Raw genomic sequence first — 17,030 nt, 5'->3', positions numbered from 1 at the left:
CAGAGGGGATGCACCACAAAGTGCATGTGTTGAATCACCATCGGGGAACGTTCACCGTACAGAGTTTAAATGAAAATTGGAGGATGAGGAAGATGTCACTGTGGATTTTTGTTTTAGGCATTTTTGTGTGTGTGTGTTTTTCTAGTGTACATATTGTAAATGTGATTAAATGGGTTTATATAAATTGTTGAGGGAATAGGTTGAGCTCGGCACACCATTTAGTGGGTTTAATAGCTAAAGTAACTTTAAACTCTCCATATGTTTTTCACCCTGGATGCCTTTAAAAATTTAATTACTGTTCTTCACTTGATGTTAGTGACACTCTGGTCTAAATAAAGTAGAAAAGTGGTACATAAAGAGTGCATATTAGTACCTCCAAAGGTGCATATTGGTACCTCATATGTACATATCTGTAGCAAATTGTATTTAAAGGATAATTCCGGTATTTAACACTTTGAGTCTCATTTCTGTTTTTTTTTGTGATGAACTACAGTGATGGACACATAAATTTTGACAATGGGTCGTGTCTTTGACTCGTTTAGAAGCGTCTCTTGACTGCTTCAGAATGGAAGTCAATGACCATGCACAAACATGTCATTAAAACAACACTTAACGTTCATTTCCAAAACTGTACTACTCACCGAATGATTTGTGGTGTTCGTTGATGATTAAAAACAAATATATCAGCGCAATGTATGATTTCAATCCGTGTTATTTGCTATAGTGGAACTATTTGTTCAGATATCTCACAACCGCGTATACTTCCGCTCTATATTTGAGTCTGAAGCGTTAGCACACTCCAGACCACTTGATGGCGACAACCACTTTGCCATACAAGTACGCTCGGTGTCTAGCGTATAGACAGTCACAATCGAGCTCAACTTCAAACCTAAAGCTGGTCACTGAGCCATCAAATATGGGAAAAATTTATTTTGAGAGAAACCGAGCGAAAAAACTACAACCACATGTAAACAGACCCTTTTCTGTTTCCCGGTGGCGGAGTGATATATCAGCGAGCAATGAGTCTTCCAAGAGAAGTCAATGGAATTTTACAAAATGCCAAGTAAAACACGACAGAAACTGTATTTCGCTACACAACTTGTTTTTAATCATCATCAACGAACACCACAAACCACTCGGTGAGTAGTACAGTTTTGAAAATGAACGTTAAGTGTTGTTTTAATGACATGTTTGTGCATGGTCATTGACTTCCATTCTGAAGCAGTCAAGAGACGCTTCTAAATGAGTCAAAAGTCAAGACACGACCCATTGTCAAAATTTCAGTGTCCATCACTGTAGTTCATCCAAAACAAACCAGAAATGAGACTCAAAGTGTTAAATACCGGAATTATCCTTCAAAGAGTATGGCTCTCGTTTGAGTCATGTGACGAAACTCAGTTGTTACAGATTATTTCTCTTCAAAAGGCATATTTTGCTCTCCCATGTATTAGGACAGTAAAGACCTCATTGCTGTGTAGACAAGAAATGTGTAAGATGAATATTAGACAAAAGCACAGAGTGCATCATCAAGCCACTGTTTTAGCCCCGCCCCTAACACAATCGCGAGCGTCAATTAAAGCTACAATTTGTAGTATCTGCAGCTTAATGGCGCACGATCAAAACAATAAAAATGACGTAAATTAATGTTGTAAATTTGGTGGATAACACATTTTTTACACCATGTGTGACTTTACACAGACTTTAGCATTACATTATGTTTCAAAACACACATGCTTTACCAACAACGAACAACAATCCTTCATCCTGACTTATGTGTGTTGTCACAAAATCAGGACTCTGACTGCAGAAGAAATGAATCAAACTGATGCTATACAATCTGTGCTTTTCATGTGTGAACAATTAGGACACAGCTCATCACTTTAAGGTGCCAAAGAATGCATTGATTCAATATGTTACACTGTTCTCTGATATTTACATAGAAGGTTGGTGGCTTTATTACGTGCTAAAATTATTCAGAGATGGTTTTACATGTCCATTTACAAGGATTTATCCTCAAAATGAAATGTTCTAAAATTACAGTACCTTATTTGAAAGGGTCATGAAAAATAATGTTGAGCTCTGCTCTGATTGGTTGTTTCTCAGTGCGGCTTATTTCAGTAGCTCTGAAATATAAAATGACTTTCGTATTTAGTATTTTTGTCTTGTTTTCTGTAAAAAATATCTTAAAATTCTTAAATCAAGATGTATTTTCTTGATGAGGAAATGACCTAAGAAAATAAGTCTTTTTAGACAAAACTATACACTTTAAGTGAATTTGTGCTTAAAACAAGCAAAAAATCCGCCAATGGAATAAGACAATCTTGCTGAATTTTTCATTTACAAGAAAAAATCTGCAAAAATGTCTTATTCCATTGGCGGATTTTTTTGCTTGTTTTAAGCACAAATTCGCTTAAATTTGATAACTCTAGTTCATCAAAAAAAAAATACATCTTAATTTAGGAATTTTTAGATATTTCTACTGAAAACAAGACAAAAATACAAAACATTCTTAAATCAAGCTATATTTTTTGATGAGCAAAATTACCTAAGAAAATAAACAAATATACAATTTCAGTAAAATTGTGCTTTAAAAAAAGCAAAAATATCTGCCAATGAGGTGAGAGAATTCTTCTTGAATTAAATGTTTAAGAAAAAAGTTTCTACTTTCTTATTTCAAGATTTTTTTCTCACCCCATTGGCAGATATTTAGCTTGTTTTAAGCACAAATTCACTTAAATTGTAGATATTTGAGCTATTTGTACTAAAAACAAGACAAAAATAAGCAAGAAAGTAATTTTTGCAGTGTGTAGCCTTATGTTTGAGTCTTTCTTAGTATTTTTGTCTTATTTTCAGTAAAAATATCTACAAATTCTTAAAGTAATTCTTAAATGTATTTTCTTGATGAGCAAAATGCCCTAGCAAAATAAGTCTAATTTTTAGACAAAAAAATATGAAATTTAAGGAAATTTGGGCTTAATTCAAGAAAATTTTTCTTATTCCCAAGTATTTATGAAAAAAGTAAACTTATTTCAAAAAAATGTTTCTTATTCCATTGGCAGATTTTCTTATTCCATAAGAAAATATTTTTTTTGCAGTATATCAGACGAAGATACAGATTTTTAGTATAATCAATTATTTGGAGATCTTCAATGGATGTTTTCCAGTGGTAAGTTTGTTTGTTTTTTCAGTATGGACATGCAAAACATAACCGCAACGTTAATAGTAGAACTTCAGCCTAAACGTTAGCATATAGCATTAACTAGAATATAACGCTAACTCAGCAGTCACAACTTTGTTTTTAGCATTGTAACAACACTGAAATTAATTCAATATTTTATTTAATGTTGGGGGTGTACATCGTGACTGTACACTGCAAAAAATTGTTTTCAAGAAAAAGTCTTACTCTTTTTGTCTTGTTTTCAGTAAAAATATCTAAAAATCCTTAAATTAAGATGCTTTTTCTTGATGAGCAAAACAACCCAAGAAAATAAGTCTAGTTTTTAGACCAGAAATATCAAATTTAAGTGATTTTGTGCATAAAACAAGCAAAACAATCTTGAGCATTTTTCTTAAACACTAAATTCAAGAAAAATTAGCTTACCCAATTTGCAGATATTTTTTTTTGCTTGTTTTATGCTCAAAATCACTTAAATTTGATACATTTTTGGTCTAAAAACTAGACTTATTTTCTTGGGTCGTTTTGCTCATCAAGAAAAAGCTTCTTAATTTAATTTAATTTAGATATTTTAACTGAAAACAAGACAAAAAGTCAAAAAAAAAAAAAAAACATTCTTGGAAATAATTTTTTGCAGTGTACCATCACAGTCTGGGGATGAGATTTGTCTGTTTTCCAGCGGTCTTTGGCATGTACAAGGTTTACATAAGGAGGAAACAATCATGTTTGAGGCTCATCATATGTCATTACCAAGTACAGAACTCTTATTTATCTATGCCTAGGTAAATACAGTTTTACATTCTACGGCACCTTTAACACTTGTGAGACGATTGTCTCAATGTGCTCATATTAGATTGAGGGCGCTATATATTAACCCACCCGAGTTGTATGGATTACTTTTTTGATGATGGATGGGCTTCAAATACGCAGCTACTATTCAGTGCCATTACAATGCTAGGGAGAGGCAGGATATTATTTCATATAACTCTAAATGTTTTTGGCTGAAGAAAGCAAGTCGTTTGTATCAAGGATGGCATTAACTTGAGTAAATTATCAGCTAATTTTCATCATTACCAAATACCTGAAAGTGCTATAAGTGCTAAAAGGGGTATTTCCATCACCCTGTGACTTTACTCTATGCTGTTTGTTTCATCAGGAGTGCTAACAGTCTCAGAAGTGCTTTCTTCTCCGGGGAACGGCTCCGTGGGACATTCGGACCCTGACTCCTCCTTCTCCTCAGAAACCCCCCCTCCTTCTTTCATGTCTTCTTCCATGTCTTCGTCGTCTCCAGGATGCGTGTGGATGTGCAGATCTGTTTTTTCATACCTTATGGCTTCATATTTATTAAAGTCACGGAAGTTGTTCTTTGCCCCCATGATGTATTTGCCCAGAATGTTAGCCTGGTCCGGCTCGCTCGTGCTTTGCCACTGCAGCTTCTGGTGGAATTCCTGCAGCTCCAAATGCACGCGTCCGACCATCTTATTCAGCTCGGTTATTCTGTTGCCTACATCTGAACAACACAATATTGACAGTTAGTAGCAACGGAAAAAAACATGTCGGACATGGTTAGCATAATGTACTACGGTTTGCAGATGCAGATGATATGACCCACCTTTACGCATGCTTTCCTCAAACTCTCTGCGTGCCGCTTCAATGTAGCGCTGAACCAGAGCCTTGATAACCTGCAGGCGGTATGGCACTCGGCCTTCACCTTGACCTTTGCCGAAACTCTGGGTACTGCCAGACTGATAAGTAATGATAAACATCCCGTCAGCCAAGCTTAACCAGGAAACATGAAAGATCTGAAGGAGCAGATACTAACCACAGATGTGATGGGAGGATATTCTGGGGATTTGTCGTTACAGCAACAGCAAATCTTTTGGAAGATATTCCTACATGAGATAGATGAACAGGATGGTCACATTTGATCTAAATTTGCACTTAGTGTAAAATATCATTTGAGTTTGCCTCAAAAGTTACTGTACAAGGCTTAGTATGACTGTTTAAGCATTGCTTACTGTGTTTCTTACCTTATGAAATAAAACAGGGACTTTGGAGAAGGAATGATATTAAAAGGAACCGGCATGGTGAGACCCTCCCTGAAGTAACTGAGGTAAAGTTTAGAGCGAGCAAATTTCCACTCGACATCTGCATCATCCTGTGAGGAACGAATTAGATGATATGATGTCAATGTTAAACCCTTAAATCTTTCTTTATGTGATACATTATGTTCTGCTCACCTCAATCTTTTGAAATGAATTTGAGATCATGGCAATAAGCATGTTCAACAACACAATAACAATGAGGAGAGTGAAGATCCCATAGAAGACCCTTCCCACAAACTCGGCCAAAACATATTCAGGCATGTCCACGTATCCCTGATTCGCCATTCCAAACATAGTCCAGAAGAGGAAGTTAAAGGTTTCATTCAATCTAAAGTAGATACAAGAAATGCATCTTCTTAGTCATGTGACTTTAGGAACTAATGCTTGACTTGATTGGTTGACATAATCACCTGCCGAGATGTGGGGAGACCACATAAGGGACGTAAATGTTGTTTATTCCACATAAAAATGCTGTACCGATAATCATGAGGATAAACATGAATCTGGAAAATAAGAAAAGCATTTGCTTATATTGAAGTAGTATATGGTAAAGCATGTTGGAACCTGAATATCTAAATTTAAAGATCAAACTCAGATGTGAGGGTCACACCTCATCATGCTGTCAATCATTCTTCCCATTGATATTTGCAGTGTTCCCAGAGATTCATGGGCTGGGAGGATGTAGGCGAGACGAGTGAAGCTCAACATACTCGTCACGGCAAAGAGGGTCTCAGCAATGAGCTGAGGGTCTTCCTGTTTCCAATCCTCACGTACTGTTCACACACAAAGACAACACACATTTGGATTTATTTAATACATTTATTATTCGGCTTCTGTCCATAGCAACTTGCAACAGTGCATTTAAGGTGTATATTTAAGCATTATGTGTTTTTAATATTGGTCTGTCTGTCTGTCTGTCTGTCTGCTATATATCCATGTCTGTCCATCTGTCTGTTGTCTATCATTGTCTATCTGTCTGTTATCTATGTCTGTCTGTCTGTCTGTCTGCTATCTATCTATGTCTGCCTGTCTGTCTGTTATTTATCCATGTCTGTCTGTTATCTATCCATGTCTGTCCGTCTGTCTGTTATCTATCTATGTCTGTCTGTTATTTATCCATGTCTGTCCATCTGTCTGTTATCTATCCATGTTTGTCTGTCTGTCTGTTATCTATGTCTGTTTGTCTGTTATCTATCCATGTCTTTCTTTCTGTCTGTTATCTGTCTCTCTGTCTGTCTGTTAAATATCCCTGTCTGTCTGTCTGTAATCTATCCATGTCTGTCTGTCTGTCTGTCTGTCTGTCTGTTATCTATCCATGTCTGTCTGTTATCTATGTCTGTCTGTCTGCTATCTATGTCTGTCTGTCTCTCTGTAATCTATCCATGTCTGTCTGTCTGTCTGTTATCTATGTCTGTCTGTCTGTCTGTTATCTATCCATGTCCGTCCATCTGTCTGTTATTTATCCATGTTTGTCTGTCTGTCTGTCTGTCTGTTATCTATGTCTGTCTGCTTGTTATCTATCCATGTCTTTCTATCTGTCTGTTATCTATGTCTCTCTGTCTGTCTGTTAAATATCCCTGTCTGTCTGTCTGTCTGTCTGTAATCTATCCATGTTTGTCTGTCTGTCTGTCTGTCTGTTATCTATTCATGTCTGTCTGTTATCTATGTCTGTTATCTATCCATGTCCTTCCATCTGTCTGTTATCTATCCATGTCTGTCTGTCTGTCTGTTTTCTATCCATGTCTGTCTGTTATCTATGTCTGTCTGTTTGTTATCTATCCATCCATGTCTATCTATCTGTCTGTTATCTATGTTTCTCTCTCTGTCTGTAATCTATCCATGTCTGCCTGTCTGTGTGTTATCTATGTCTGTCTGTCTGTTATTTATCCATGTATGTCTGTTATCTATGTCTGTCTGTCTGTTATCTATCCATGTCTTTCTATCTGTCTGTTATCTATCCATGTCTGTCTGTTATCTATGTCTGTCTGTCTGTCTGTTATCTATCCATGTCTGTCCATCTGTCTGTTATCTATCCATGTTTTTCTGTCTGTTATCTATCCATGCCTGTCTGTTATCTATGTATGTCTGTCTGTCTGTCTGTCTGTCTGTTATCTATCCATGTATTTTTGTCTGTCTGTTATCTATGTCTGTCTGTCTGTCTGTTAAATATCCCTGTCTGTCTGTCTGTTATCTATCCATGTCTGTCGGTCTGTTATCTATGTCTGTCTGTAACCTATCCATGTCTGTCGGTCTGTTATATATCCATGTCTGCCTGTCTGTTATCTACCCATGTCTGTCTGTCTGTTATCTATCCATGTCTGTCGGTCTGTTATCTATCCATGTCTGCCTGTCTGTTATCTATCCATGTCTGCCTGTCTGTTATCTATCCATGGATGTCTGTCTGTCTATCTGTCTGTTATCTATGTCTGTTACATATCCCTGTCTGTCTGTCTGTCTGTCTGTCTGTCTGTCTGTTATCTGTCCACGTCTGTCTGTCTCTTATCTATCCATGTCTGTTTGTTATCTATCCATGTCTGTCTGTCTGTATGTAGGTCTGTCTGTTATCCACCTGTGTCTGTCTATTTACCTGTCTGTTATCTATCTATTTATATCAATTTATCTCAAATATCAATGATGTCAAGCCATCTGTCTGTCTGTCAGCTATGTGTTTATCCATGTCTGTCTGTCTGTCTGTCTGTCTGTCTGTCTGTCTGTCTGTTATTTATGTCTGTTATCTATCCATGTCTGTCTATCTGTCTGTTATCTATGTCTGTCAGTCTGTTACATATCCCTGTCTGTCTGTTATCTATCCATGTCTGTCTGTATGTCTGTCTTTGATCCATCTGTGTCTGTCTGTTATCTATTTATATCAATCTATATTTTTATGTCAAGCCATCTGTCTTTCTGTCTGTCAGCTTTGTGTTAATCCATATCTGTCTGTCTGTCTGTCTATACTGTAACTTAATATTAACTTGATCTCACCTGAATTGGTGAAGTAGTCACACAGCTCTTGTGTGCTGGGGTCCTGACAGAAAACATAGCCCTTTAGCATAATGAGGATGCGTAGTGTGAATGATGCTAGATACATGCTCAGCACCATCATATCCAGAATATTCCATACATCCAAGAAGTAACTCCTCAAACCCTCAAGCCACACCTCCTTACACTCAAACCAGAAAAAACCTTAAGACGCACACATAAACCACGCATAAATTATTTTATTATGTAAATTATGGTTTAGACTGAACGTTAATTCACCGTTTTCAATGAATATGAAACCTACAGTACCTGCAACCCATATCATGTGGAGAGAATTGTAGAGAAGGTTTTGCTTGCGAGAAGCAAAATCTTCGCGGTAGATCTCCATAAAAATAGTTTCGGCCAGGAGGGTAAAGAGGAACCACATGTATGATGCCGAGTGCAGGAGAAATTTGATAACCGGAATTTTTAACATTTTACCTAGCTGGCAGAACAAGAAAGACAAGATATCTGCAATTAAATTATACTACAAATATACTTACGATCTCCGTATATACAGAAACACAGGTGATTCAAACTTACTTTGGACTTGGGGGCGATCCAGTAGACAAAACACAGGACTGGCATAGAAATGAAGATCCCAGAAGACACCAGCAGTTTCCAAGCAGTCCGACTCCCCCTCCAACCAGACAGGTTACCGCACCAAATGGAGGAGAGCACTTGCTGGCAGATGGGATGAGTCACAAACTAGAAGAGCAGATGCAAACAGTTACGGTAGTCTCCCGGCCAGCTGTCAATCATCTAGCCATCCCATAAGGCAACATGGAGGTCAAGCAACTGTGTGGTTGAATTATGATGTCCATGTGCCCTGTGTTTCTTCTCAGATCTATCAGTCTGTATAAGAGCTACAATACATGAAATCTAGTGTTTTATCAGATTTAGCTCTGTGCTGCTTTAACCTCCTAACACAAGGGTGGCCTGGTCTTTATATCCCATGGCCTAAAAAAATTGGAGACCTCCGACCTAAAAGTTAGGACAGCAGTTATCTGCAAAACAAGTTTTTGGCATAGTCCACCCAAAATGGACTCCACCAAAAACATCTCTTTTTCATCTACACTTAAGACATAAACAAATGTTTTTATTAGAAAAAGACTACTGTGGAGATAATTTTGTTTGTATGTGCCCTGTCAAGAGCAGAAAGATTAAATGTTCGCTTGCTTTTTGAAACGCGTCTCTCCGTGTGTGCACTACTGAGTGCACTTAAACGCGCGCGCACACAGACGGAGGGTGAACGGCGCAGCATAAACAGTCGGCCCACATAAAAACGTTACGTTGTTTTTCAGTGCTATTCACCAAATGTATTTTAATTGACTACAGCATAAGACACAGTATGCAACTATCTCTAAAGTTTACACATCATCAAGAGTTCTTATCTCTTAACGGTGTAGGGATGTTCTGATTGGATCTGGATCGGAAACATTCAACTGCATGTGCGTCTGTGCGTAAAGAAAGCTGCTCACTTTAGCGCCTTTTTGCTGTTAAATTGTTAAAATCACTTGAATGTAATCCGCGAATCGCATGGAAGCCGAACCATGGGTCGTGATCCGTACGGATCAACGGCGATCCATCACAGCACTAGATAAAAGTAATGAATAAATGATAGACTCTGTATCTGATTGATCAGACTGTTCAGTCACTGACAATAGAAGATGCTGTACCTGTTTTTGATTGTAGTTGACAGCGAGGCGAAGACGAGCAAGGTTTGGGATACCTTCCTCAAATGTCTGCTCTTCCAGTTCTTCGTCCTCGCTGTCCTCCTCGGCATTGTTGAGTATGGTGGAGACTTCGCTCTGGTTCCTGCACATTCCCAGAAGCTCCACGGCAAACTCCTGACACAGTTGCTCCAAAGCGAGGTACTGAGGCTGAGCAATCACACATCACAAACAATGTTAAATAATGAATCACTATAATGTTGATTGTTCTGCAAAAATTGTGCTTGATGTATAATTACATTGTAAAAAAATTGTAATTTTATTTGGGTAAAAAATGCTACGGTAAAAACCTGTTAATTGGCTAACTGTAAAAAACTCGACATTTACGGTTAAAACCTGTAATAGATTTAACAAAATATTATTTAATGAAAAAATGAAAAAAAGTCAAATTAACAACAAAAAATGCAACAAAAAATTGCATTTAATTTTATGATAAAATAAAGTAAAATTAAAGTTTTTTTGAAAGTAAAATTTATGAATTACCATTTTATGGTGAAAATCTCTATAAAACATGTTATGGATTTAACAAAACATTACATTTAATTTTACAATAAAATAAAGTAAAATTAAAGGTTTTTTTTAAATAAAATGTATGAATTACCATATATTTTATGGTGAAAAACTCTATAATATTCAACTGGATTATACATTTACCACAATTCCCTGCATAAACCTCCACATTTGATGATATTTCATTTAAATAATTATGTTTAATCTTATTATTTTTTTACTAGTTACGCACATTAGAGGGCTTAATGTTATATTTTGTGTGGTGTTTAATTAATGTCTATGGCGTTATTTTCATGTACACTTTAAAAAATGTGCTGTAGTTATTCAGCTTTTTGCCAGCCAGTAACTTACTGTAAATTTAAATTCATGTTATTTACTGGCAACAGTTTGTTCAAAGTTAAATGAACATTAAATATTAACAAGTCTTTATCTTTACAGAATAAAACAGCCTCATGCTACGGTAATTTACTGGTAAACAGCTGCCAGTAATATTGTAATTTCTAGTGTGTGTTACCATGAGTGTTTGTGTGAATGATACTTGTATGCACCAACCATCTCTACATGTTTTGTTTAAATCCTTGAGTCTGAATCCAAGCCCACCTTAAACTCTGGTTCTTTGTTGGAGAGTTTGCGCAGCTCTCGGCTGAGGTGGAAGGCGCTGAGCATGGCGTCCTCTGAGGTGACAGACAGATACGCACGGCTTGCGATGCCTCTGTATGTATTGATGCGGGAAAGCGAGAACTTTAGCAAGTCATACTGTCGCCCGTTTGTGCACTCCAAGCATGTGCACGATATGGCGTGTGGGAGAGGAATATCATGACCTCTCTGGGTCAACATCATCACTATCTCATAAAGGTCTTTCTGACAGGCCAGCGTCAGTGGTGTCACTCCAGGGGCGAATTGAGAGTCGTCAATGGAGTGGTCGAAGATGGCCGTGCTAAAGGAGCGGACGTCCATCTTGTTGCCTTTCTCTTGGTCGAGGCGGTCCAGGAGCTTTTTGACCACTTGGGGTTGATTGGTGTCTACAGCCACCAGTAGGGCTTCATGGATCTGACGGAAGTCAAATTTAACTCCCAGCAGAAGGGATGACATGATTTCTTCGTTGCCCAGCCGGATGGAGAGGTTCAACGTTTCCCTCCATAACCGATCCTCGGACTCTTCAAGCTGACGAATGATCCCGTCTCCGAGCGAGAGGAGACTTTCCACCCAGGCCCCGTTGCCCTCTTGGATGGCGGAAATCAGCTCGGGTGCAAATCGAAGCTTTTTGTTTGTAATCTCCCTCCAGTTATCTGACTGCTCATATAGTACATAAAAGACATGAGACACATCAATAAAACTATAGGGAGAAATGCTCTTAAGAACTTTTTTTTAAATACTTTTTCATTCACTTTCATCAGAGGTGTCATGACCATTCAAACGTGCACTCTCAGTTATTTTTTTGAGCCAAATGGATTTTGCATGCAACCTCTAAATCAAAGAAACATCCATTAATTTTGTTGTATTTTTATATGTTAAATATGCACAATATTATCAGTCCTTGTCACTTTTCATAGATTTTCGCTGTTTTGATAGGGTTTTGATTGCGTTACTCACTGCAAAAAATGACTTTCTTACTCAGTATTCTTGTCTTGTTTTAAGTACAAATATCTAAAAATTCTTGATATATTTTCTTGATGAGCAAAATGACTTGAGAAAACGAATTTAGTTTTTTTGGCAAAAAAATTAAAAACTTAAGTGTATTTGAGCTTAAAACAAGCAACAAAAAAACCAAACAAAAAAAAAATCTGCCAAATTCACTTCGCCTTTATGTTTTTGTCTAAATACTAGACTTATTTTCTTAGGTAATATTGATCATCAAGAAATTGCAACTTTATTAAAAAATGATGTTGATAGTTGTACGAAAAACAAGACAATAATAGTAAATAAGAAAATTATATTTTGCAGCGCTTTATTCAGACTCCATAAGGCTGGAGACGCAACAGCGCAGTCGCTGACGTCAACAGCGCAGTCGCTGACGTCATCAGCCTCTGAGCGCGGACGCGGGCTTCTTGTAACTGCATTTTTGCTATCTAAAGCATTTAAACGTCGTCAGAACCATCTATGGTCAGAACGCTCAATTGAACCAACTGCTTCAAAAATTGATTCAGTTTTCCGAAGCGTTCGAAACCCCAAACACGCTGGCGACACCTAGTGGTCACAATAGTATAAAAGCAGATCTGTCCAAGCATTTTACACTTTTGAAAAATAATACCAAGATTTATTTTTAAGATATATGTTTAAAATCTGACCCGAGTTCCCCTAACCATAGACACCGGTCATTTGTGATCAGCTCCCCCTAGTGGTGAATCATCGGATTTTCTAAACGTTTCGAAACAGTTATGACGTAATGAAGCTTCGTTTGCTAAAATCACGTGATGATTCGAAACGAAAGATTCGTTAAAGTTTCGAAGCCTTATGAAGCAGTGCGGTCGGTGCTTCAAAAGCGACCATCAATATTTGCAACATTTTTAAACCCCTGTAAGGTAATAAGCAGTTAACCTCCGCTGTGTAGAAAATGTTTGGTTCAAAATGTGTCAATATATCGACGTATGGTAGATTTCTAGATTCATCTTTATACGACGTCAGTGTCACATGTTCACATGAGGTCAAATTTATGACAATGCGTTCCTCTAATATTTTTATTCAAAAAACATACTCTTTTTAAATCATTATCAAACATTAGACTGCTTATGTGTTTTGCATTTTGTTTATATAACGTTACTATATTTTAAACATAACGCTGTTGTTGTGCAAATGCATTAAACAGAACGTAAATTAACAAAAAATGCCATTATTCTAATTGAATTAATAGATATAAGTATTTAATATGAAGTTAGTCAACGCATTTATTTTGGTGGTTTTTACATACACGCAGGTGGGCTCAGAAATATGCCAAGGAAAAGACTGTAAAAGATCTATAATATTTTACAATATGTCTGTGTATGCACAAATTTCTGTAAGCTGTGCAAACTATGCCCCTTTTTAAAAAACTTGTGCATGTCGCCCCTGCTATATAATTATTTAATACATGCTGCGAAAAACAATTGCATTGCACACTTATCTGAAATGTTTCTTATGATCTTAAAAACATTGAACAGAAGCCACTTGCTTAAATGTTTAAAAGTTCTTTTTGTACAGTTTACAATATGTAATCGTTCAAACATATTTGTTTCTTTAATTTTCTTAACAAAATTGTTATTTTATAAAGAGGTTTTTGAAATCGGTGACTTGGACCAAATAATGAATCAAATTTTTGAGAGTCCAGAACAGATTTTTACAAATTCTAAGCAAAGTTTAACTAGACTGAAGATATTAAAATATAACATACAGTTATTTTTGTCGCTAAATTATTTCCAAACCAACATTTGTGTTTTTCTGTAACACTTATCCTAAAATGTTTCTAAAAAGAGTAACTTTTGAGCTTTGTGTGTCTATAAACTTTCAAAACCAAAGTTATAGCAGATATTTACAGATATAAAAACTTTAAACTCACCGTAAGGTTTTCCATATTCTTTAGTGATGCACCTCAAGTCAGTTTTCAAAAAACTTCAGCAAACTTGTCTTGAAAAAGATGTAATTGAAACTCTTGAAGTTCTCACATGTTGGCTTGAAACAGATACAGTTGTTGTCACCTCTTAAACCTGTTTAGTGATTTTGTATTTTGTGCAACCCTTGTTTTTGTGTCTACTGATGTCTCATGTTGTTCTGGGAATTATCCCGTACCACCCACTCAGCATCAATAACAGAAATGATCCCTTAGGAGAGCACTCATTAGGGTGCAGCGCTGTGCATGTCATTTAGATAATTACAATTACAATCCACAATTTGTACTTTGTGTTATTGTTCATTATTTATTCGAGAAATTTCAGTCAATTAGACAACACATGTATTTCTATTGACCATTATAAATTAAAAGCATTATAAATGCTGCAATAAGTTGTATTTGTAGTAACGGGGTGATGCTGACCAAAAGATGGAGATCAAATTTTATTCAGACTTTTTTATTATTAAATCATCAGTAAACAAAATTTGCATGTACACCCTTGTGCACGGTTCCAGTCTAGATTTGGTAATATGTTTGCTTTAAATAATAATATTGGGGCTGTGATACGAAAAAACACCTGTCATGTTCTGGTCTTTGAGCTCGGTCAAGCTGGTGAGCTTGCAACAGCAAAAGTGATTTATTTTGCGCTAACAGCTGGATGGCTGTACGTTATCCCTTCCTTGTGTACGTAGCACGAGAAAGGTTTTGTGAACGCACAGAAACAGAAGCATCAGTCTTTTAAGAGCCTACTGCTCCGCCTCCATCTCACTCTGAGTGGTAATCAATCGATCACGACCCCCTTGGCACTTTTTTTACCAGCCTAATTTCGAAAAGTACACCTTACGTCCTTTCTAATGTGGCAAATTAATTACCCCGATGGAGTCTGGTGGCCCTGTCAAACCCCGTCTGGAAGTGCACGTTTGACGGCGACGGCCCGCTCCGCCTTTGCAATTCTAATGAGCGGTCGTTCATCAGCTTCTGAAGGCCGAACCATCCACTCAAGACTCAAATATACTGATAATATCCAACACACACTCTTGCAAATTATTACTTAACTGTCCATCACGTTAGTTTTGTATTCACTTTACCATATAGTAATTCTTGCGTTTACTTTAAGAAACCTGATGGTTTAATTGAATTGAAGGTTTTATTAATTGGATAGCATTAACTTGCATTTTCCTTCCCTATAAGGTAATGATGACAAATGCTACAGCACACGCATGTGCAGTATGTCTGAACATCATTATGTGACATGTATAAAGCATGCGTTGGGTCTATTGGAGAAATCGATTTAGCAGTCTTGTCGCTGATGTTGTTAAATTGGGGATAATGGCTTTTCTTTTGATTAACGTGGCAACTCGAGGAAAACAAAGTGGAGACTCTTCATACCCCACAGATGATGTGACACCACAACAATACATAATGATAAAAATATTTCATTTCAATTCACATTTATTTGCATAGCGCTTTTTACAACACAGACAGAAAAAATGGTCAAAAATTGTTCCAAGCTCTCACAGAGGAGCAGTACTCTTTTAAAAGGTAAATCTAAAAACAACGGTGCTAAATAGCACTAAAAGTGGTTCACTGGCTTGTAATCATATGGGAACCATTGCACCTGTGTAGAACCATATTTTGCAATTTAAAACCATATCTGGTGCTATTGTGGTGCTAAATCAACCCTGTATGGTTCTTCATAGGTGCTTTATATGTGCTATATAGCATTAAAAATGGTTCCCCTATGATTACGAGCTTTTAGTGCTATTTAGATTTTTTAGAGAGTATTTATACATTTGGTACCAATATGTACTTTAAGGTACTAATATGCACTATATGGTACAAATGTGTACTTCTGAGGTATTAATATAAATGTTTTAGCTACAAATGTGTACTTTTTTGAAACTGTACCGCTCCAGTGACAGCTAGGAACCAGTTTTTGACCATTTTTTCTGACAGTGCAGCTTTAAAGAAAATGCCTTACTTTACACCTACTCTGTGAGGCTTTGATATTTCATGTTTGTTATCCATATTTCACCCATGGACAAAAGCTGTCACTGTGATGATACAATTTCAAAAAGGTACACATTTGTACATAAAGGATGCACATGATGGCGCTTTTCCATGGCAGAGTACCCCATGGTTTGGGTCGGGTCAGCTTACTTTTGGGGGCTGATACTAAAATGTGACGTGAAAACACTGTAGACCATTGATTGGTCTGAGAGAATCGTGACGAGCTAGATTCGCTTACCTTCATGATAGCTTGCGCTGACTCGAGCAAACCTGTTGTCGTCTGTGCTTTATTGTCAGTTCCCAAACTCCCTTTTAGCTGTAAAAAACATCCAGAGGATGAGAATCAGGAACACCATACCAATTTTTTCCACACTTGCGGTTTGTGGCGGCACAATGTAGATGCCAACGTTGCATGCCCTCCATTTTGCAACTTAAATCAGGCTCAGCGGAGCGCGTCGACTGACGCCACAGGTGTTTGTACAAAAACTGATAGAGGTAGTCATTTCACTTTATTTATTATGACTCAACTTGTATACTTAAATGTTCTGATTTCTTTTGTATGAATTCAATATTTGGTTTGACGGCTACATCTGGTGGAAATTTTGTGTCAATAGCCCACTTACTGATAAAAATGCTGATGTGTCAAATACTTATTTTTCCCGCTGTATTTTTACTTTATATAATACTTTATCTTAAAAAATTAAGTTAAACAATTCCAACTTGATTTTTTAAGTTATGTCAACTTTTTAAAGCCAAAACTTAAAATAGTAGGTTGAATTGACTTACAAAACCAAGTTTTAACTTTATGCTGCATTTTTACACCGTACTTGGTACCTCAAAGGTACACATTTGTACCTAATTGGTGCATAATAGGCAGGGCTCCAGACTATCTTTTT

The 17,030-nt window shown here is 36.8% G+C and overlaps 1 protein-coding gene across 1 annotated transcript; it reads right to left on the bottom strand.

Moving 5' to 3' along the window:
• Nucleotides 1-4,168: 4,168 nt before the first annotated feature.
• On the bottom strand, nt 4,169-14,088 carry trpc2a (transient receptor potential cation channel subfamily C member 2a). Its single transcript, XM_065280034.1, has 13 exons — nt 14,074-14,088; nt 11,142-11,834; nt 9,978-10,181; nt 8,842-9,006; nt 8,569-8,743; nt 8,263-8,463; nt 5,891-6,053; nt 5,691-5,783; nt 5,416-5,608; nt 5,206-5,333; nt 4,998-5,067; nt 4,788-4,920; nt 4,169-4,685 (listed from the first exon to the last, which is right to left on the bottom strand). Exons 1-13 carry the CDS (start codon nt 14,086-14,088, stop codon nt 4,306-4,308), a joined length of 2,613 nt encoding a protein of 870 aa, XP_065136106.1. The 3' UTR covers nt 4,169-4,305.
• Nucleotides 14,089-17,030: the final 2,942 nt, after the last annotated feature.

The sequence above is a fragment of the Paramisgurnus dabryanus genome, chromosome 8 (assembly GCF_030506205.2).
Source record: "Paramisgurnus dabryanus chromosome 8, PD_genome_1.1, whole genome shotgun sequence".
NCBI lineage: Eukaryota > Metazoa > Chordata > Actinopteri > Cypriniformes > Cobitidae > Paramisgurnus > Paramisgurnus dabryanus.
This window is presented reverse-complemented; position numbering and strand designations above follow the sequence as displayed.

Excerpts from the sequence above, each read along its gene's own strand:
- trpc2a (XM_065280034.1), bottom strand. Across the intron at positions 5,334-5,415 it reads ATTCATTTCAAAAGATTGAG|GATGATGCAGATGTCGAGTG; the intron begins GTGAGCAGAACA and ends CGTTCCTCACAG. Across the intron at positions 4,686-4,787 it reads TGAGGAAAGCATGCGTAAAG|ATGTAGGCAACAGAATAACC; the intron begins GTGGGTCATATC and ends TGTGTTGTTCAG.